Consider the following 23192-nt stretch of genomic DNA (forward strand, 5'->3'; position numbering starts at 1 on the left):
AAAGAGCGAGCCATGAAATACTTTGCCCGTACCTCCCAAAGTGCGAAATTTACCCAAGTAAACGAAGGAAAAGAATTGAGTCAACCAATCCAAATCATAAAATTCTACGATGTCTACCCTTTCCAATCCTTATGTTCTTAGACGCCTTCGCTCTGGGGCCCCTGTCAGCTCATTTAATCCATCCATGTTCTCATTGCCATAACCCAAGAAACCATTACCTCGACTCTTGTTCTTGAACTTGTTGTCAACCGCAAACCACGCACGGCCATTGACACGTGCATCATACCCGTTATCTCCAAAGCCCAAACCTGCTCTTACATCACCATTAGTATAATGACCATACAACTTGTTTGAATACATCCTGTTGATATACCCTTGAGCCGTCCCCATGCTACTCATTGGCCTTGGTTGATGTAAACTCATGACACTAGCTTGAGGCTGCAAATTGTGAGTCCTAGAAGATGTAATCCTTAAGCTTGACCAATACCTATACAACTTATCCTATCTCATTCAACCCATCTTTCAAGCCGTCTTGAGTCACGAATAAAAAGAAAACAAATGAAAAATACAAAAAAAAATAATAAATAATAAAAAAGCAAACTTTGCAAAGCGCCTTTAAAAGTTCGTCTAAAAAGAAAAAAAAACATTTAGCGCGCAAAAAAGATTCACAAATATTTGGCACAAAACCAAAAAATCTGCCCATATATCATTTTCAGCGCCCAGAGCTGGGCGCCGGAATCTTTAGCGCCCCAGTCTGGGCGCTGATTCTCTCTGCTTGCCAAATTTTGTCCAGAAGTGCTCATCATTTTATCCGCACATACACGGAAAAATAACGAACACTTGGAGGGGTACAGCACGTATTCATATATACGTACCACTAAAAAATACATGTACTCGAAAAAATGTAAAACAAATTTTTGGCTTACGGCAAGGCAGCAGATTAAAATAATAATAAACTTCACTTATTCTACCGTTTCAAATAATATGTTTCCACCTCAGAACATACTTATCGAATTCGGCATTCTAAGAAACCATTTTCTAGGCTAAGAACTACGCAAGACCTGATTCCAAATTAAATCTATTTAAGGCGGATACGTAGGCAATGCATGATTCGGTCCAACCAATTCGCAAAATATTAAAGCCTATAGAAAAACAAGAATAAAAAATAGAAGTCCCTTATTGAAATTTAATTACTTGCAATCCAAGTCGAAAGAAAAATTTAAGTCAAAGGAAGAATCCAAGTCATCAAGATGCCAAAATTAATGAGCACACATCGAAAAATAATAAGGGCACATACCCTTGCCAGAAGGAGCACTCACACTCCTAGGCACTTAGCCAAGACTCAAAAGATCGCTTTGCCTCAATTGAATGGGGGCTAGCGCAAGCGTCCATGACCTCTAAAGTACTCGACTTGACCCTCCCTAAAGCGAACTAACTCACTTAAAAAAAACCTTCTTTCACCACTAGACATGGTCGTTCGCTTAAAAACCTTCTTTCACCACTAGACACGGTCATGATCCCCAACAAGTAGTAAAGGCAGTAAGCTTGCAATGAAAAAGATTGTTCTACGGCGTCGCCCCATCGTTCCTTCGACCTCAGGGCACCCGTTCATGGTAATTCAAATGCCTGCGAATCCCCTTTGAAAAAAAAAATTAGACATTATCAATAGGACTTGGCACTTAACCAAGGCTCACCCCACTCAGACATGTAGCACGGGCATCTAAAATCGAAATCTAAAAGCATCATTAATGGGAAGACATAATAGCAACTGGGGGCTAAAAAAATTGAAGTGAAAGAGCTAGGGAAAGAACTAAGTATACCTTGACCTTTTGTACGGACATACACCAAGTAAATCTAAGTTAATTTGACAACGGTTTATATTCCCGCAATTCTGGAAAAGATGGCCCTAAAAGCCTAAAACATATGCCAAACGGGCACAAGTAATATCTTGACGCCTGCACCCTGGCTTCCAGCAAATCCTTAGACAGCATTCCAAAAATCGTAACAGTATTTTGATTCACTCATGTAATCCTGTACGAACCCTTCTATAAGTCAACATACTTAGGACACCTCGGATTGTACACAGTAGGACTGGGATTTTAAATAATTTTCAAATGATTTTTAAAGACTTCTTCGAACATAATAAAGTGTCGTTGGTTTAAGCTAAGTATGCGTTTATCTCAATGTTGCAAGTAAGTCAAAGGCTTTCCAAATATGATTATGGGTAAAGAAAGGCACCTAGCTTTTGGTCAAGGCACACTTCGACATGGGACTACCTTGACCATGGCAATATCACACAATACGACATTTACAAGAGAAGCAGCAAAATCACTACTCGAACATACCTCGCACTAAACGAGTCTGGTTCAAACTATTCATGATCCGTGTCACCATGAATGCATAAAAACGTATGCAAAGCATTATAGCACCAAGCCAATCCCGTAGCTACAATTGGAGGCTTGAGAAAAACACTCTAAAAAAGCTCGAAATGACGATTTCATCACAAATTCTCGACGCTAATGCTATACATACATCATAGGGGCACAATCCTAAGCTTTAATCGTGTAAAACGAACCTTAGAATGGCTACAACCCCTCCCAAATTCTAAAGCACTACTTAGAATATATAAAGTCACCCCACTAACAAGGGTAACTGAAAATCGCGAGTCACCAAAACTCCGATCAAACTACTGCACATAACGCTCGCCCTACAAGCGCCCGTTACACAGTCTACCTCGTTCCAAAGCAAAAGCGAAAGAAAAAAATCAAGGATAAGAACTGTCAAAATATACCCGGAAATCATTTTGAACGCCCAGAGCTGGGCGCCGATATCTTTAACGCCCCAGCCTGGGCGCTGAATCTTTCTGCTAGCCAAGTTTTGCCCAGATATAAAAATAAGAAAGAAACACCTATGAATCCTCGCATCGAACGAAGTAATAAGCCGCGCAAACCCATGCTGAAGGTGCTACACTTGTTCAAACACCTGAACGAGGCATGATGAAGTACTCCAATGCAAAAATAATAATGATATCCCAACGCCTGGAGGAATGTTCTAAGATACGCCGTTAGGCCACACAAGCCTACGTTGCACCATAAGTTCAACCGTCCCACGGTACAAGTCTAAAAAAAGAGTAAGGCATATTGCACTAATGCGGGCACGACCAAAGAGCATGTGTAAAAGAGGCAAAGACTACTTATCGTGCAAGCCACACGACTTCTACATTAAGGATTAAAAGTAGCAAAATATTACCTACCATGGAAGGGATAGCTCGCACCTACACGAGCGGAACCCCAAGGCATCTTTCTCGAAAGAACCTATAAAAATCGTACGCCAAAAAGAAGCATCCCAACATGCCTACTTGGGGGCTCCAAGCGACGAAACAACCATAGCAAAATAAAAATCTCGAAGCAAATGTTTGAACAATCGAAAGGGCACGATGTTTGAGCCCACTTCATGAATGGGCTTGAAACCTATCAAGCTTCTAAGCAAACTATTCAAAATCAGTCATTGCTCAAAAAAAAATGATTCAAGCAAGCTGATTAATGGACCGCACACAATGGCCATTATATTCTATGAACACTCGTTCGCACATACATGTCATCATTCACGAACGCATTCAAAAGAAAAAAATATATACAAGAGCGATCAAAGTCTTACGCCTCAAGGTATGTTCCTCGGGCCATATAGACTCGCCCAACTGTTGCAATAACTGTACGCCTTAGAGAGCAACGGTTCCTTAAAATAATTGCCCCAAAGCGACAAGCACCGTAGTCCACCAATCGGCTACGGCTTCTCAAGAAAATCATCACGTTCTAAAAATAAAGAAAAAACAAAAGAGAAGAGAATACATAGAACTTCCAAGTGAAATAAACGAATGAACAAGAGGCCAACTGTGTCATCAAAAGACCAGCCCAAACAACACTTTCAACGCCCCACCTGGGCGTGAATTATTTCAACGCCCAGGCCTGGGCGCCGAAAATGAACCCAGGCTCAAAAAAAGGCCCTAACTTCTATTGGGCCCTGCCATATCCATTCGACTTGAAAATTGCTGATTTCTGAAAGTCGCACCTCACGGCTTTGTCAAGAGTAGCACACCACTACAAGGGTCGCTCGCACTTACGAGCACAATCCCAAACACAATCAAGGACATTACAAAATGCGTATCCCCAAAGAACCTCTTTGACAAGAACTGACCGCCAAGCACGAGTACTTGGTGGCTCGAAAGAAAATATTATGCAAAGTTAAAAAAAATATTCCCAGACTACGTTGTACAAAGTCCCGTGTTTGGATAATCTCGAAAGAAAAAAAAACCGGTTTACGACCTCAAGACAAAGGTCGTCGTTGATACTTATACATGGTCCCCCAATCAAGGACCCAGGTGGTGGCAAAATTGAGCCGTAAGGACTAGCTCAAAACCATGAAAGATGATGACCACAAGACAATGGTCCGTCTAAGCACGTTATCAACCCACATTCAGGTTACAACTAAAATCCGAGCATCCCTCGAAAGAATTCGCTCTTGCAAGAATGAACAAAAGAAATTCTCAAAAGAAATCACAAGAAAAAAAATGAAATAGGGACTGGCCCACCTCAATCGGGCAAGATCGCGGCACACGAATCCCAAATCGAAAAGACGAATTCAGGTTCGCTCACCTCCAGCGAGCGGGGCGTCCACCCTTAGCGGACAGGGCTCGCCCACCTTCAGCGGGCGGGGTCTGCGTCACTGGCCGCGCAGGTCCTCAGTTTTCGAAAAAATGAAGTCTTCAAAATTAAAACAGGCTCGCCATCTTCAGTCGGCGGGGTCTACGTCACAAACCACGTAGGTCCTTATTTTCAAAAAAAGCAAACAAACTTCAAAACAGATTCGTCCACTTCTATCGGACGGGGTGTCCACCCTTAGCGGACAGGTTCGCCATCTTTAGCCGGCGGGGTCTACGTCACAAACCGCGTAGGTCCTTATTTTCAAATTTCAAAACCAGATTCGTCCACTTCTATCGGACGGGGTGTCCACCCTTAGCGGACAGGCTCGCCATCTTTAGCCGGCGGGGTCTGCATCACTAACCGTGCAGGTCCTTAGTCGCTGCAGCGATAACTTTTTCTGGTTTTCCCTTTTCCAAAAATTAAAAGGATTGGTTTTCCGTTTTTTCCAAAAAAAGAGCGATGTGCTGGATTTTCCTTCGTTTTACGTCCCATAAAAACAAGGGGGTTTTCTCGTTTAGCTAGCCCTGAAAATGAGAATCTTTAAATACATTTTACCTCGTGATTGGGCTTGGCCAGGCCCAATTACACTTTATAGCTTTGATTTTGAAAACATCTGTAGTTACTCCCAATGACAAAGTAAGGGAGTTTCTACGCACCTTTAGATCCTTCCAATGACAAAGTGAGGAAGTTTCTATACTATCAGTTGACAAATCCCAATGACACGTGAGGGATATGTCGACACTTCAAGTGATGACCCTTAAGTCAAATGTTATCACTCGGGGGCTCGTGAGACCCTCGCAAAACAGGTCACATACACCATGGCTTGTGTGACGCACTCCGTCTAAAATTTTGACCATCGTCTTACTCCAAGACTCAGTCAAAGTGGGGGCTAACTGTAGACACCTACTTTTGTCCCCATTTCCGAAAGGGGAAGGTTCGATGATGAAAGCATAAATCTCCACTTGACAACGCATCTCCTATAAAATAAACGAATCTCAATTCCCCTTTTCATTTCACCCGAAACCTGCTATTTATAGAAACCTGCTATTTATGGAAACCTGCTAAAAATAGTAACTGCCGTAAAAGGTAGCTTCTAAAAGTGGCAAATCATAAAGGATAGAAACCTGTCAGAATTAGGTGTTGCATTCCAACATAATTCCTAAATGAGATAGAAAACTACGAGAATCCTATTCCTAATATGATTCGGAAATAAGAGTTACGTATTAATTAAAATCCTAACGAGCCTAGAGTTCGTAACGGGCCCAGACGCATTCCGTCATAAAATTGATACGCGCTAAAAGACTCGATTAAGTCTCAAACTCTACGGATTTCAGGAATCCGAATCTGACTAAAGAAAACAGCCCAGACCCTATTTTCAACGCCTGGCTCTGGGCGCCGAAATCTTCGGCGCCCAGGCCTGGGCGCTGAAAATACCTGGGTACGTGTTTTTTCCTAATTCTTTGTGGATTAGAACTCTGCAATTCTATCTTTCCACGAACTCTTGCCTATAAATAGACCCCTAAATTCGACGTGAAAAGAACACACACACACACACACACACACACACACAATTATATTCTGAGTATTGACTCCAACCCTTAGCCTAAGCCTCACGCTGCGAAATCGTTCACGCGTTCTGTCGCAATCGATCCATAAATCGAACAGAACGTATCTTGTCCCATAATTGAGATTCGTTAAATAAAAAGGAGAAATAGCAAAGTCAAAGTGGTTAGTTTTCTGAGAACCGTGACGCACCTCTCAAGGGTGCGTCGTAATGTGCCCCTTCTCGATGATTTAATTGCTTTCCTCGCCCTTTTTATGAACTGTTAAACTAACTAAATCTGAGTGTTCTATCACGCCTAACAAATATAATATTTTCGGGAAATTGGATTATCATGCTAGGTCCCTTAATACTATTTAAATCAGATAATCACGATCGATCTAGTATTATATGTTGCATATTGCTAAAATCAACTCAGATTAGTTTAATAGTTAACGCATGTCCCTTCAATTATTTATGCTGAGCTAGTAAGGATATCCTGCCTCTAGAGTTATCGACGAGCGAAGTACTCCTCTCGGTAGTTACAGTCCCCCGAACCCTCAATCTCTACCTTGCGGGTGTATGTTGAGAGATCCCCACACCAGGGATCACAAGGGAACCTACGACCGTCGTGGTCAAACATAATTGCACTCCCTTTATGTCACGATAACCGGGTTTTGTCAGTTTTTCTCATTGTCGTTAAAAACTGAATGGCGACTCCTATATTACTAGTCAATTGGGTGTAAACTCACAGGAAATCCAATTACACTTGATTGAATAAAAAGAATCGTCACACCCACGAGGGACGAGGTCACGCATTAGCCTCGTGCTTTTTCGACCCCCTCACACCTGGGCATAAACAACAACGAAAGAAAACGCAGTGAGATTTGCCTCAATTGGAACTGAGAGTTCCAATGAGACAATGGAAACAGTTCAAATAATCAAACTAAAACTAATAGAATCTAGTCGTCTCCCCGGCAACGGCGCCAAAAACTTGATGAATTAAAAAGTGATACCGCAAGTGCACGGTGTCTGTTGATAGCAGATACTTAGCAAATACGGGTCGATCCCACAGGGAGACAAGTTCTATTAGTTTTTGCCCAATTATACGAACTATTTCAATAACGAAAGTTGATGTTGGATATTATTAACTAATGAAGCTAAAGCAATAATGTAAATGTGAAATTATCAATGAATTAAAAGGTCTAGGGCGTCTGTTCGGTTCACCATGCTTATACAATCCAAGAACACAAATCAATCCAGAAATGAATAAACTAAGCCGAATAATTAAAGTACATGTTAATCCTACGGTCGGGTCTTAACACTTTCAATTCAACATATGCAGTACGGTCGCTAACATAATCAGAATTGCAAATTGTACTAAGCCTCTAAAAATACGATCTTTCGATTCTAATTCCTATTAGCTAGATAATCAATTCATGAAATTGGCCGATAACATGAATCAACAATTAAAACAAATCAATCGGAATACTCAAGCAATAGTCTATAAATTAACAAACTTTATGCATAATAATCATGGTATAAACATGGCTTCCCTTACTTAGCCCTAGAATACGACTACTCGCTCATAATTGAATTAACAAACATGATAGAAATAATAAACATGAATTTCATAATCAAAGGAAAAATTAAACTAAGGAACAAAAACAATAATAATAAATTAAAGCAAAAAAAACGATTCTTGAATTACCTCTAGATTGATGAATTGAAAATTGAAAAGCTAGGGTTCAACAATGGAAAAGGGAAGAAAAGCAAAACTAACGTGAAAAGCGTTCTAAGGAATTGAAAAACGTAAAAGAAAATAAAAGCATAAGGGAATACATTAATTCCCTTGAGGTATTTTAGTGTTTCCTAAATTCTAAACAAAAAAGGAGAATAATAATAATTACATAAGTTATCATTTAATTGAACGATCACGAGAAACGACGCAACGAACCCGCATGGAAGTAGCTGGGAGGAGAAACCAGCGGGCCCGCTGGTGGGTCGCTGGTTTTCGCGCCCAAAGGGGAAGATTGGGCCATCATTTTGGGCTTCGGGCGAATCGGATAGTCGAGCCATCTTGTTTATATCATAACTCTTGTTCTACAATGCCTATAAGGACGTGTGACCTGTCGTTGGAAAGCTCTTGAAGTCTACTTTCTAGGACAATAAAAATCGCCTCATTCCGACATGTAGAACTTGAGATATCATCAAAAGAGTGAACGCTTGTCCGTTTTGATGCTTAGAAAAATAGCGTTTAGCTTCATTGTTGACTCAAAATTATCCCTAGATATATGCAATGATCCTCGAGTCAACATTCCATCCGTTCATCATCAAAATCAACTCATAACACTCCGAAAGCATCCAAATGGCCGTAAAATCACCTGAAACATTAAGAAAACACAAACGGGGTGTAATAGAGTACGACAACGATAACTTATGCAAATATGATCCTAAATGCAACTAAAATGATATAAATGCCTAATAATGCAACCTAAATGCGCCTATAATACCCTATACAAATATGACTCATCACTGGCACGATCTTCCTGCAATCTGCAAAACAAGAATATTCCTATAAGAATATTTCCTCCGATGCCTAAGTAAGTATTGGCTAGAGAGAGAAGTAGTTTGTAGAGAGAAGGCAGAGCAGAATAGTTTTAAGGTAGGTAACTCTGTATTGATTGCTCTTTTACCTTGGGATTTGAACTATATATAGGGCTAGGGTTTTGGGAAATATTCCAAAAACCCTAGTGATATGATTGGCTGATCTCCGAGATAAGGACATGTGTCCTTATCTGGTGTTTTCAGAAGAAAGGCCTAAGGTGCCTTTGTAGTATTTGGGCCTCTATAGGGCTTTTGGGCTTTTATACTGTGCGTTTTAGAGATGATTTGCTTAGTCATATGCCTTTGCCTAGTAAGCATAAATCATGTGTTGCCCCTTATTAGATACAAGTAGAGCCTGCCACATTTTAGGCCACATCATTAATAATATTAACAATAATAACAACAATAATAATAAATAATAAATAGTAAATAATAAATAATAAATAATAGATAAGTATTAAATAATAGATAAGTAATAAATAATAAATAATAAATTAATAATAATTATAATAAATAAAAACAAAAATAATAAATAAAATAAATAATAAAAATAAATAAATAAAAATAAATAATAATAATAATTAATATAAATTAATACAAATTATTATAAAAATTTTAATATTAATAATACTAAATAATAATGTCATTATTAATATTGGAACTTATATGAATTTATTGGAATTTATCTGAACTTATCTAAACTTATTAGACCTTAATTTTTTGTTTTTAAGGCTTTATTTGGTTGGGGGAAATTGGAAGGAAAAGAAAAGAAAGGAAAAGGAAAATAACGTTTCTTGTATTTGGTACAAAAAATTATATGGGAAATGAAAGGAAAGGAATGGAATTGAAAGGAAAGCTCCCTTTATAAAAGTTTCACTTTCCTTTCCTCCCAAAATGGAAAATTTGCCAAATACAAACTCATAAAGTTCTCTATTTGTCAATTACAACCTTAAATTTTTAATTTTGTCTATTACCACCTTAAACTTATACATCCATTTTAAATTACAACCCGAAGTTGTTTTCCGGCAAAAATCACCGAAAAATGATGTGATAATGTTTATTAAAAAAATAATTACATAAGTTCTATGAAAAAAAAAAATTAAATCGATAAATAAGAATTAAAACAAAAAAAATAAAAATATTGAAAAAATATTTTTTTATAGATATTATGTACTTCGTAAGTTTTTTTTTAATAACGTTATGATATCATCTTTCGGTGATTTTTGCCGGAAAATGATTTCGGGTTGTAATTTAAAATGGATGTACAAGTTTAAGTTGTAATTGACAAATTAGAAATTTGAGGTTGTAATTGGCAAAAGGGAACTTTATTAGGTTGTATTTGACAAATTTGCCTCCCAAAATTGGAGGAATTTGAAAGGAAAGAAAAAATTAAAATCTGTCAAACAAAATATTAAATACTAAACCCACTTTTTCCCTTTCCTTCATTCCCCTTCCTTTACTAAAGTTATACCAAATATGAGAAAATATATTTTATTTCATTTCCTTTTTCTTCCCTTCTTTTCCCTTTCTTTCTCTTCTCTTCCCTTGCTTTACTAATATTGAACCAAATAGAGCCTAAGGTGAATAGAATGCTCCCTATATTTAAGTAAGTGCAAACCAGACAAGTTTACCGAAACAACTGCGATACAACATTTTTGTTGTTAAGTGTTGACTCTGTGCACACGAAAATAAAACACCATTTTGAGAGTACACTGGAAAGTAAAACAGCTCCAAATCATCAATCGATTCATCATGCCGACGACGACGACGACGACGGCGACGAGGAGTAGCAACATCAGCAGCAGATGCAACATCAGAGCTCTTTGGGTCCTCAACAATGTCGATTTCGTCGTCTTCTCCAGGTTGCCGTTCTAGTTCATCCTCCATATTTCTTCGTTTTGCAATTAAAATTTTAACCCTAACATTTTGTTTTCTCCGTGAATTCAATCGTCAATTTCATTGCTGTTTAACCTAAATTCAATATATCCAATTCGGTTAACATCAACTGCAAATTGAATTGGATAGGAGGTTTCCTACTGTGGAGCGCCGATGGCGCGCTGTCTGCAAATCGGAGAACGAGAAAGTTGCAAATGGAAACGATGATGATAAGCCTACAGTATCGACTTCGCTTCCGAATGATTCGGAGTTTTCCGAGGCATTTACAAATCGAAGGAAGAGGTTATTTTACTGTTTTATCAATAATGTCTTGATACAAATAAAAATTTATGTTGTGTTTAGTTATTTTCTTCATGTTAATATGATAAATGTGAAGTATGTGAAGAAGAGAATCATCTACTCCGTGTTTGGTAGATGCTAATGGATATGGAAATGTCAACAGATACACGTTCACCTAATGGATTCCTCCCATTTCACTGTAATTTTCTGAGTTGACTTTTCATGAATATTATAGAAGGTCTGTAATATTATAGACTGTTAGAGTGTCGGTATAATAGGGATAGTTTAGGGGAGCAATGAATGAACTGCATAAAGATATTATTATTTGAAATATACAATCAAAAGGAGAACGATCTATTTGAATTGTGAAATAAAGGGAGAATGTTTGAAACCATAGTTGAAGCTCTTAACTTGGAACTTCCATGTATATCGTAGGTAATTCTCATTGTTAGGAAGTGAGACAGGCTTTAGTGTACTACACTTCAAGGCATTTTGAGTGGAAGAATTATGTAATAAGAGAAGTTTGTAAGCTATCCTTGGTGTGAGCCAATTGATTTCAAGTGGTAGAATCATGAAATTAGGTTTGCACAATTGAAGGTATTTCTATGAAACTTTTTTTGTTGTCTTCAACATATAATGGATTATATAGCACACTGAAATTATTTTATTCACAAAATTACGATTACGCTTAATAATAACATAAATTTCTCTAAAGTGCTGAAGATGGATACGGAGTACTCTTTTATCATGGAATAACACAATAGGAGTTAATTCAAGATTAAGTATTCATTAGAAGAAATACGGATGTTCTCTAGTATTGTCAACCTTCAGGGTCCATTCTTTCTGTTTCAGTGTTTGTGTTTATGTGATATGCGCCCATGCATGTGTATAGGGACATATTCATATATATTTGCTTATTTTATTTATCTGCTTTTCTTCTTGTGCACTAGGCAAGTACCTTCACTTCAACTTGAGTTGGTTATGATAAGTCTGATTTATATGAAACTGTCCAGTTTTTTCTATTATGCTATTTCACGAGGCCTGTGTGTTTGACTGTTTAGTTCCTCCTTTTTGTTTGACTAACACGACACAATTGTGGTCTTTATGATGATGTAACTATTTAATTGTACCATTACAGGGAGGGATCTGCTCGTGGTTCGGGCATACGTGTTGCCGAATCAGTTCAGGGATCAGATTCCTGGGTTGATGACCCTATTATGCGCCACATCATAAGTCTCCATATAAACCATGAAGAGGAAAAGGACTACATGTTATGGCCATTAATTCTTCATGTAAAAGGACCCTACTGCATCTTGGTATTGCCACTAGTTGAGGCGAAGCATGTTAAAGCATATGAGAGATTGTATAAGAGATCTGATTGTGGAACAGCCATTGGCATGGACCCAAATTTATCCTCTTTATTGCTTGATCTTCCATCCATCACAGGGTATGGTATGTTACCTGCTGAGATTATTATGGTTTTGCTTCAAGCAACTTTATCTTCCGGGTTTATTGTTTCTTCTCCCTATTTCTGTTTTGTATAGTGGCATCACGTAAAAAAGTAAAATCCGGTTTTAAGAAAATTTTGCGTATCAAAGCTTGAATCCCCCTGGACCTGTCTTTGCTACTTGAATGATTTCTAGTTATTTAATTTCAAAAGTTCATATAAAATACTCCTAAACATGTAAGTGAATCTAAAAGTTGGTCAAGCCTTTCTTTTGTAAATCTTTATGCTTTGCTAGCTAGTCAAAAATACATCTTTCTGTCTCTTGGCTAGTTTTGAACAACAATCTTATACTTCCTCCATCCCATAAAGTTCCTCACTTTTACTATTTATGTGGTCAAACATTTTAAATATTGACCGTAATTGGTAGTTAAGGTAGTAGAAAAAATTTATGTTGTTGGATATCATTTGATTAATTTCAATATAAATTTTCTAAATATCAATTTCTTATAACTTTTATTAGCATATAATTCAATATATTAGTGAACCGGAAACCGCGCATAATGGAAAAGTGAGGAACTTTATGGTAGGAGAATGTTGTTGAGGCAAGGGTAGGCCCATATCGGCCATACGCATACAAGACTTGACCTTACCCTTATATACCTAACTTGTCTCTCCATACCTTCTCGAGTGTGATTTAAGGTTACTCACATTTGTACAGAGTATGAGGTATTAGTTACTGTATTGGTATATAAAGCTTAAAACTGTGACAAGTAAGAGTACATTGGTATTTCAAACCAAAGTATTTTAGTGCATTAGTATTTAAATGAAAAATTATATGGAATGATTACAATCAGTTAAATGATATGGAGTTGAAGGTATTAATTCTTGAATTTATTTTTAGGTAACTTTTTTACATTACTTACAATGAAGCTTAACATTGGAAGTTTCTACACAAGTATTACAAATATACCATTATCTTGTGAATAAGTGAGTCTTTTATTTTTTTTCTCCTTTTGTACTACCTGTGTATTACAAACAATGGTATATACAAATACACACCTTTGACCCTTTCCCTTTATCTCTCCTTTTTGGTCCGTTATTCAATTGATTTGGTTGCAACTAAGTTAAAATAGAGGAAGTATTGCATATACTCCCTCCATTTTCCTTCTATCTACTCTGTTAGTCTTGCTCCAGTTACCCTTATAGGGCAAAGTTAGAGAAATGTTATTCGAGCTAAATATTTTTCACTCACTAGCGCCTTTAGAGACTTTCCGTAATGGCCTAGTAAAGACTGGCCTATGAAAACACAAACAAAAGTATGAAGGCAACACAACACATCACTTTATTACTTAAGAAAGAGAGTACGAGCATATATATTATTGCTCCCGAGCACATGAGCTATCTCAAGCAAGCGAATGGATAGTTGGTGAGACTATCATTCGAACTAAAAGAGGCCCTCGGAGGGGTTGACTTTTGGGAAAAGGATGGAGAGTCCTTTCTCCACGAAGATGGAGTAACCTCATGAGTAAATCACTTCAAAGGGATTGGAAGTGGGCCATAGTCACAACGCCAGTTTGCCTAAGTTTGCCGATCGATTGAGGATCGCAAGGGGGCAAGGGGGTTGAGACTATGAGTGCTGAAGTGTACAGGCTGGTACTCTAGAGGAAGTGATGAGCAAAACCTTGGAAAATATCCCACATCGAGGAACCACGGAAGAAGTTGCGAGGGGCACACGAGATGACATCTCGACAATTCTTAGTGGAGGAACCTGACGAGGACAACTTTCTTAGAAAAGAAAGGTTGTAAGTCTTGTAACTGACTATGACAGAGTCTATGAGAATGACACTGTTTTTCTTGTTGTCCATTATGGAGTAGCTGTTAATTGGAATGAATTATTTCTGATGTTAATTATTTTGTAGCTCATCTACTGCAGAGTTGTGTGTTGTCAGATGTGCCTTTTTGAGGAACTTGTTGATGCCTCTCTTTATGTCTTCCTGCTTCTAGAAATTGATATCTATACTAATTGCTGAGTTTGTTCGGTTCTTGAACTTGTCAGGGCTTTTATGTTTGCGCATGTCATTGGTGACATACTCACTGGGGATTTTGCTGAACCTGAGATAGCTGTTAGTGCATCACCATCTGTAGGAGGGCTGCTTGATTCTCTAACCGGAAGCATTGGAATATCAGGTATATCTGCGAGAGGCAAAGCTGCTCCTGTATCAGTCCCTGCTTCCACTTTATCCCCTGCTTCTCTAGCTGGCTCTGTCATGTCGGATGCTCAAAAGCCTCTGGAAAAAGATGCTTTACAATCTTTCATCAGCAGCTCAATGCCCTTTGGTTGGTATATTTTGTTATGTTATTCTTCATTAACATTTTTGACGATGATTATGAATTTAGTTATATTATGTGCACTTGTTTTCTTTTGATGCAGGTACACTGTTGGATCTTAGCTACTCCAATCTTTCAGCTATTAGGCTGAACGGCTTCTCTTCCATAGATGTGCCACCTGCAGATATCAAGCAGCCAGCATGGAAGCCCTATCTTTACCGAGGAAAGCAGAGAATGCTGTTCACTATCTACGAGACAATCAATGCCTCCATGTACGACCGTGATGAGATTCCTGATAGCATTTCGATCTCAGGCCAAGTTAACTGCCGAGCAGAACTGGAGGGGTTGCCTGATGTTTCCTTTCCCTTGACTGGCCTGAACAACTCTCGTATTGAGGTTTTGTCTTTCCATCCATGTGTTCAAGTTCCGGAGCGAGGCATTGATAAGCAAGCTCTAATGTTTTCACCACCTTTTGGAAATTTCACTTTAATGCATTACATGACATTCTGCAACCTTGGACCTCCAGTCAAGGGATTTTACCAGCTCTCCATGGTGTCAGAAAATGAAGGTGCATTTTTGTTCAAATTACGACTTATGGATGGCTATAAGGCTCCGCTTGCAATGGAATTTTGTACAATAACAATGCCCTTCCCTCGAAGAAGGGTGCTCTCCTTCAGTGGGACACCGTCTATTGGAACTGTGTCTGCTACAGATCACTCGATTGAATGGAAAATCATAACAAGTGGGCGAGGAGCTTCAGGAAAGAGTTTTGAAGCAACATTTCCAGGAACTGTTAAATTTGCACGCCTACAGACACAAAAATCTCTTGGTTCAGTGAGAAAGACAACATATGATGAAGATAGTGATACTGAAATGGAGAATGCAAGTAATGTAAATATTGAGGAGTTTCTGGAGGAGAAGATGAGAAAAGATCTTCCACCAATTGATTTAGAAGAACCATTTTGTTGGCAGGCTTATGATTATGCTAAAGTGCGTAGACCTAACTCCTTCAAATTCTTGATTATCTCTGGTCCTTGTCTTTTGACTGATGTCTCTCCTGTGTTACATTTCCTGGAGAGTATTACAATGCTTGCTGATTTCACTGTTTGGTTGTTTTAATTATTCATTATTCCAATCAAGCAATTTTATTTAAATTAAGAGAAACTTATACAATATAAGCTCTTCATTGATGTTCATAATTGTCAATGCATTATAATCTTTTGACTTAGCAAGTCTCAGTTCTGCGGTTCTGCCATTTGGAAGTTTTTGATTTTTTTAACTTTTCCTTTATAGTGATGTTCAATTCCATTTTCTCTAGCTGTCCTCCAGTTGAAGTTACTTGGCAAGCTTCATTTATATCGAGAGTCATTCCTCCATCACAAACATACCCCAATACCATTAAAGAGGTTCCCACTTTTGTGTAGTAGACTGGTAGGGGAGATTGGATATACGCAGCCTAACCTTTGTGATAATAGAGAGGTCGCTCATATTATGGGAACTATTAAAATTCCGTTGGTGTGCTCTGATCCGATGTTGTGAGAAAAATATGGTTAATGCATCATCTGCAAAAAAATGGCTCTCTTGTTTCCAAGATGGCAAGATGTGTAATAGAATTGGCTTTGCATATCATCTTACAATGATTTTGGTGCATGTTTTTGTAGGTGTCCTTCAAGATCATGGGGGCTTCATTATCTGGAATGTCCATTGATGCGAAACATGTAAGTTCATAGGTTATCTCTTTCTTCTTGCTCCAGTTTCTGTCTTGCTGCTTTGGTATCCTGCAAAAGTTTAGTTATGTACATTTAAGTGTTCAGTTACGAGGACTTCCAGTTCCGGGTGCCAAAAGTTGCTGATCAAAATGTAGTTTGGCACTTACTAATTAGAGTTCTATGAGCTATATAGATCTGTTTGTTCAACATGGTAATGTCAAATTGACATGGTAATTGGTAAATGCCAAGCATAATGCCTTAAACATTATTATCAGAATAAGTTGCCAATCAAACCTGCTCGAAAATACTCTGCCAGTCAGACGTCCGTCATTCCTTTTGTTTCCTGGGCGAGGGAGAAGAGGAAAGGAGGGAGGGGGGGTGGTTGTGAAGGAATAGAAAATTTTCCAGTTATTTCGTCCCTATATTGAACTTTCTTGACTGCATGAAGATGCTCGTGTAAGATTTTTTGATGTAGACTTCAATCAGTAATTCTGGGAATTGGCGAGCGAACTTGTGTTTGTTAAAGTAGTGTGTCATGTCACATGTGTTGTGTGGGCTAATCATGGGAAGGCCCATATACATTCCAACAAGAGGTGAATCTCCTCTACCTCTCACGATATACTCACTTTCCTCTTCTGACGATTTGTTTTTAATCTACACACTTCGCATTTGCTACTTTTAGAAATTGGCCCATTGAACTGTCGAGTATTAAACTCATTAGGGTGAGTTTATCCCTCAGACTTACCCCCAATCTTCAGACTCTGCCACATCAACTTTCCACTAACTTTTTCATTATTCAGTCTCACACAAGACTCTCCCTATTTTTACACATTATCCCAGACTCACCTCAGACTCAACTAAACTCCTAAAATAAGATAATTAAATAGGATAAAGTATGGTGATGTGGTATAATTTGATTTGGTTGGAGAAAAAGTGGAGTCTTAAGTGAGTCTTGGATTTTCAAACTCACTTCAAGACTTGCTGTAGTCTTTTACCAAATTATCCCAAGACTTAGACTCGAGGCTCACCTTAAGACTTGGGATAAACTCACCCTTACCCTCCAAGTTGTTATTAGTTTGTTACAATCACAAAAAAAATAGAGGGCATCCCCTGTAACCGCCAATGATGAGGAACCCATCTAGGAAGGCTCTCAAGGCCTTAACCTAGGCCAAAGGGAGAATACACCACACTTCATTACAGTAACCAGACATCAAAAACCCTACCAAGTACCAACAATCTGTCATTAAACTACCAAACCAATCAATATCTTCTAGTTCCCATTTACAAGCGCCTAACTTTTGGTTCTTTTACAAGTAATTTTCTGTACATCTTTTGATTACGATTTCAAGAGAAGCAACTGTCATTGAGTTTTAGGATCTCTTTTCTCTTTGCAACTCTTCCAACCTGTGTAGACTTTTTGTAGTGTGCAGTGAATGTAGGCTAGGCTTTCCTCACCTTATTTCAGAAACTCATTTTCTCATTCTTGTAAGAATACCAAAAAGATTCAGACCTTAACTTCTTCTTTCTGTTAACTATTACTAAGTATCTTTAAGGCTTCGTTTGGTTTGATGTAAAATGTTCTCAGTGCAAAATGATTTTCCATGGAAAACATTATTCAAGGGAAAACACAATTCCAAACAAGTTTTCCTTTGTTTGGTTCCTTAAAAGAAAATGGGAGAAGATAGTGAAGATTGAAGGGAAAAATGGAGAAGGGGGGGGGGGGGGCATGGAGGAAAGGTGGAAAGTGGTTTCCCTCCCTTTCAAATGGAAAATGTTTTTCTACCTTTGAGGGGTTTATGGAAAATTGTTTTCCATCCTTTGCCAAACCAAACAACGTAAAATGATTGAAAGGGCAAAATCGTTTTCCATGAAAATCGTTTTACACCCTACCAAACGGAGCCTAATTGTGTCATTGTTCTGTTTTTTATTTTTTGAAAGGAAAGATACACAAATCTAGGAAGTGTCTTTCAAGACTATATCCTAACTTGTTTAATTGTGTCATTGTGTGCTAATGAAAAGTATGAAAATTAGATATTTTTAAAAAGTACATTGAGACGGATCTAATGAGATTTCACATGATAAGTTTTTGTTTTCTTATACAATAGCACAAATGTACGATTAAAGTTTAATTACATCAAGTTATCCAACCAGACTAGATCAGACCGAACCTTAATAAATTAAGACCAGAACACCTTATTTTAGATTAATCATGTCCCTGATTGTTATAGATTTATTGATCAGGTTGTTGTGTTTTCTTTGTTTCTTATACTTCTATTTGTTTTGCATCAGGTACGCATCTATCCTGTTGTTAAAGCACCTATTGAGTTTTCTACTCAGGTAATTTGTTGTTCATAAACTTTTAGTTGCAACTTCAGATCATGTTAAAATTCTCTAGTTCTTAATGTATCGAAACATGAGATAAGTTTTTGGAAAGTGGAAAAAACTTGGTATTAGTTAAGTAAAATCTTTTGATCATCCCTTTTTCTTGTCTTCTATTGCCCCCCCTTCTTCCACACACTCAATTTTTGCCTCCAGTTGCTTGAATTATTGTGAATAAAGATGTCTTCTGTAGCATGTTTCTTGTACTTAGGAAATAACTTCCAAAACTAATCATCATAGATTCATAGGTTGTGCTTCATGGAGCATGTATCACTTTGATTCTAAGTAGAACGTGGATTGTGTATGAGCTTCCTTTCTTACTTCATTTGTAAGCTTTAGTTTTTCCCGGATTTCTCATTGAAAACATGGATCCCTTTGGTTTTCTGGGGTGCCTTTACTTTTAGCTGTATGTCTTTTCAGATGAGTTGAGAGACTTATTCTATTGTAAACACTAGCTTTTAGTCTTAAATTTAAGCACTGCATAATCCTGGGACCATAGTACTGGTGAATAGGTTGCACTTGGATTTGGGGTACCTGATATGTGTTGTGGCTTCAAGTGAAAAGTATAGGATAAGATGAGCACCTCTTTATCTGTTGAATTTGGTCTGATTCATCACATTTGTGCCTGATAAATACATTATCCCTGATTATATCTGACGGACTAATATGAAGCATGTTTCAACACGACAGGTAAGTTCGGGGGAATATACATTGTGGAATACATTGGGGAAATGCCCTTCTGCTGCCATGCCTGTTGCCTAAGGAGTTAGGAGTCTTAGGACCGAAGTTCAACTAAACTACTCTTATGATCTACCATACTCGTAAAGTTGTTTGGGACGAATACTGGTGCTGTATGCGGTAAAAGGAGATCTGTACTTGTTCCATCAAATTTTTACTGCAACTTGTATATTCTGGCAACTGTGGTTGATGACTTGTGATAAATGAGAAAAGCTTGGCTTATGTAACTTAGTTACAGGAACCCCTTTGCTTCTGACAATGCGAGGATAATTTTGTTTTTACAGCTACTTTTGTCATTTCATGGGCATCTGGGATGTCCACACAAGCCCCAAAAGTGGCATATTGTTGTGGAAGTTGAAAGGAATAAAGGACATTTTGCATAAACGCTGATATATATGCATTCTTGCTGTAATTCTCGGATAGACCAAGAAGATGGTCGTCTTCCGTACTTGCTTTTTCGGCAAAGAAAACATCAGGGGCATGAGACGTCTTAATCCGCTAAGACACGTTTCGAGTTTTCATTGCAAAACCTGCATGGACCAGAGCATTACCAAGAGTCAAGAGATGCATTGATATCACATTTATACTATAAAGGACCAATTTGGAGGATAAGAGATTCCAATTACTTTTCAAGTACCCAATCCCAAAATAGAAGTTTTGACAAAAATAGGTGACTCCAACCTAATTTTAAACCTTGGAAAGTGGAAAGTACAAAGGATTCTCTTTTACACACAAAGCGAATTACATTCCCTCCGACTAAGGAGAAAGGGCCAGCTACACTAGGAACAAACTTGGCCTGTTTTATTACCCCGTCGACATAAAAAAATATTATTTTGAAAGATAAAATAGCATCATGAGAACTTCCATGTGAATAGTGCAATTAGATCATGAACATATGTATATGATGCTCATTCCTGCAAATTAGATCATAAATTTTCCAAGGCAATGCTAAGAATGCCTACAATGGCCTTAGCCGAATGACATATTTTTAAAATTGGGTCCTTAATTCATTGTTTAAAGATACACTTACGATTTTCATTAACAAGAAAATTTTACTAAATTGTCAAGAAAATTTTATCAAGTTGAAGATTTAACAAGTAGATTCAAAATGCATCCAAAATCCAATAATTTAACAACCAATTCACATGTTTTCTTTTTGCATATAGTGAAATTGTAATATTGAAATACCAATTTTAAGGCCCTATGTGGTCGCGTACCCTGCACATGTGCAATTTGGATTATACACCCGGGTGCAGATTGCTCATGTGCACCCTGTTGAACATTCATTGAGCATCTAATGAACATGAAGAGTGATTTCAACGTACATGTATAAGTGAAATATTTAAATTATATGTTCTTTGTATTTGAACTATATGTTCAATTACTATAAGTTCTTTGGGTATGAACGGTATGTTCTTTGTATTTGAACTATATGTTCATTTAAAAACAAGGTGCACAGTGAACATTGTGCACCAGGGTGAATAAACCATATTTTGCTGCACATGCTCAAAACCACCTAACGTTTGTTAATGGTATGTTTACATTTGCACTTGTGTTCTTCTGATGCACACTGAACATTGTATAAAATGATATATATGTAAACATTCGAACTTACCCTATTATATACCACACTCGTCATCAGGCACGACTTTGAAGAGGTCTAGCCGGATACACAACACTGGGCCCCAAAATTTGGGGGCCCCAAAAAAAAATTGAGTCAAATGTGTAAAACCCAGAAAAGAAACGGAAAGCTTCTTCACTTGGGCCAAACCACATGATAATAAATGAGTAATCTGAAATAATCAGCAAAAATAATAACTTCCCCCAATTAAACTTTTCATTTCTCTGGATGATGATAGAGGTACCACCACTTATAATATGCCACCTCAATTTTAAAAGATTCTATCTCTTTTGAAAATTTCAAACTGAAATTTGAAATGTGTTTTGAAATTTTAATTTTGAATTTCAAATTTGTTTTAAGTTCCCAACACAATCAACAATTAATTATCTTTAATTCCCCATAAAAGCAATAAGTGCATTCTCCATAAAGGAAACGAGTAACCAAAAAATTATCTAATATTTTGATCTTTTCATGACTAAAATGATCCCGTAAAATGGTTTTGATCCGCAATTAAAAATTTGGTTACTTATTCTCCTGAGAAGAATCGAACACAGGTTTGCGCAGTTAGAGTAGATGTTGTAACAGCTTAGTAGTGACCATTGTAGCAAGGGGTATCAGCACGTAAGTCATTGCAAACATAAATCTTTTTATCATTTTACCGAGTTTGAGAATTCTAAATATGATTTATGTAAAGGTGAAATGATCCTTTATAATCGTAGATAATATTATAACACATTCATGTGTTCTAGCTATTTTTTCTAATCTTGGTAGTGGGTCATAATTTTGTATTATAACAAGAAGTAAACAACTTACTCAGTAGATGTTTATGAAAATGTTAAGAGTTACACATCTATTTTACTTGAGTTTATTTTTATTTAAATTTAATTTCTTCAAAAGTTATATAATCTTGTGTAATCTTAGCCAAACTTAGTAATTAAAGGCTAACTCTTCGAAGTTTGATCTAAACAATTCATTTACAACGTACGGAGTTATATTTTTGGATAACGTTACTGTTTTACAGGTTTAGACATACGGTAATACAAATTTCATTTGGAGATTGGTAAACATTTTCTGGTATCTTTAAGTTTTATTGTAAGCCTTTGTGTAATCAGAAAAATATGTAGTATATAATTTTTAAAAAATAAATTATATTTTTAACAACCAACTCTTTTTTGATAATGAGGTAAATTAATTATCAGATAGTCCCCATAAAGATAACGATTTACCAAAAAATCATAGTTAAAGTTGACAAAAATATTCAATATTAAGTTTGATGTTTTATTTACTAAAATGATCCCATAATTTGGTTTGTCACATTTAAAAATTTGGTTATTTTCTCTAGTCAAGAATCAAGCACGAGTTCTCGCAGTTAGATCGAGTAGATGTTATAGCAGTGTAGTAGTGACCCCCTTAGCAAGAGGGATCAACACATATGTCATTTCAAACGAAACTTTTTAATATAATTTTACGGAGTTTGAGAATTCCGAATAAGATTTCTTTAAAGGTGAAATCAACCTTTTTAATCGTAGATAATAATACAATATTCGGTCCTAATTCAATAAGGGGTTATTGGCAAAAAAGCTTTTTTATTATATTTTTACTAGGAAGTACTCCGTATGTTTTTTCAATGAAAATTAAATTTTATAAGTATGTATTTTAATACGTGGGATCATTATGTATTATGAAATCTAAACATTCGCTGCTTATAAAACCTTATCTATATTCTCAAAATCTCAAATATATTATATATTTTCTAGCACAAATGGATGTGCTGATATGTAACACCCCGACAATTCCCTCTTTTCTAAAATAACCTTTTAATATAAAACGTAAAGAATTATCAAGGCATTATCGCCCGTGTGAAAACGTATCGGCTTATTCAGAATTTTGCAGCGGAAAACATAATAACTAACTTTAATAATTTAAATAAGTCAACTACGGAATAAAA

The 23192-nt window shown here is 37.0% G+C and overlaps 1 protein-coding gene across 1 annotated transcript; it reads left to right on the plus strand.

The window, feature by feature from the left end:
- Nucleotides 1-10472: 10472 nt before the first annotated feature.
- Nucleotides 10473-20007, plus strand: LOC110785006 (AP-5 complex subunit mu). Its single transcript, XM_021989446.2, has 8 exons — nucleotides 10473-10709; nucleotides 10873-11025; nucleotides 12161-12469; nucleotides 14526-14806; nucleotides 14901-15787; nucleotides 16459-16515; nucleotides 18796-18843; nucleotides 19576-20007. The coding sequence occupies exons 1-8, from the start codon at nucleotides 10600-10602 to the stop codon at nucleotides 19645-19647; spliced, it is 1917 nt and encodes a 638-aa protein (XP_021845138.1). The 5' UTR covers nucleotides 10473-10599; the 3' UTR covers nucleotides 19648-20007.
- Nucleotides 20008-23192: the final 3185 nt, after the last annotated feature.

The sequence above is a fragment of the Spinacia oleracea genome, chromosome 2, assembly GCF_020520425.1.
Source record: "Spinacia oleracea cultivar Varoflay chromosome 2, BTI_SOV_V1, whole genome shotgun sequence".
In the NCBI taxonomy this organism is placed as follows: domain Eukaryota; kingdom Viridiplantae; phylum Streptophyta; class Magnoliopsida; order Caryophyllales; family Amaranthaceae; genus Spinacia; species Spinacia oleracea.

What these genes read in the sequence shown, in the direction of transcription:
- LOC110785006 (XM_021989446.2), top strand. Translation starts at nt 10,600, where the DNA reads ATGCCGACGACGACGACGACGACGGCGACGAGGAGTAGCAACATCAGC. An exon ending in GATCTTCCATCCATCACAGG is followed by an intron (nt 12,470 to 14,525) that starts GTATGGTATGTT and finishes TGAACTTGTCAG; the next exon opens with GGCTTTTATGTTTGCGCATG. An exon ending in AGGCTTATGATTATGCTAAA is followed by an intron (nt 15,788 to 16,458) that starts GTGCGTAGACCT and finishes ATGTTTTTGTAG; the next exon opens with GTGTCCTTCAAGATCATGGG.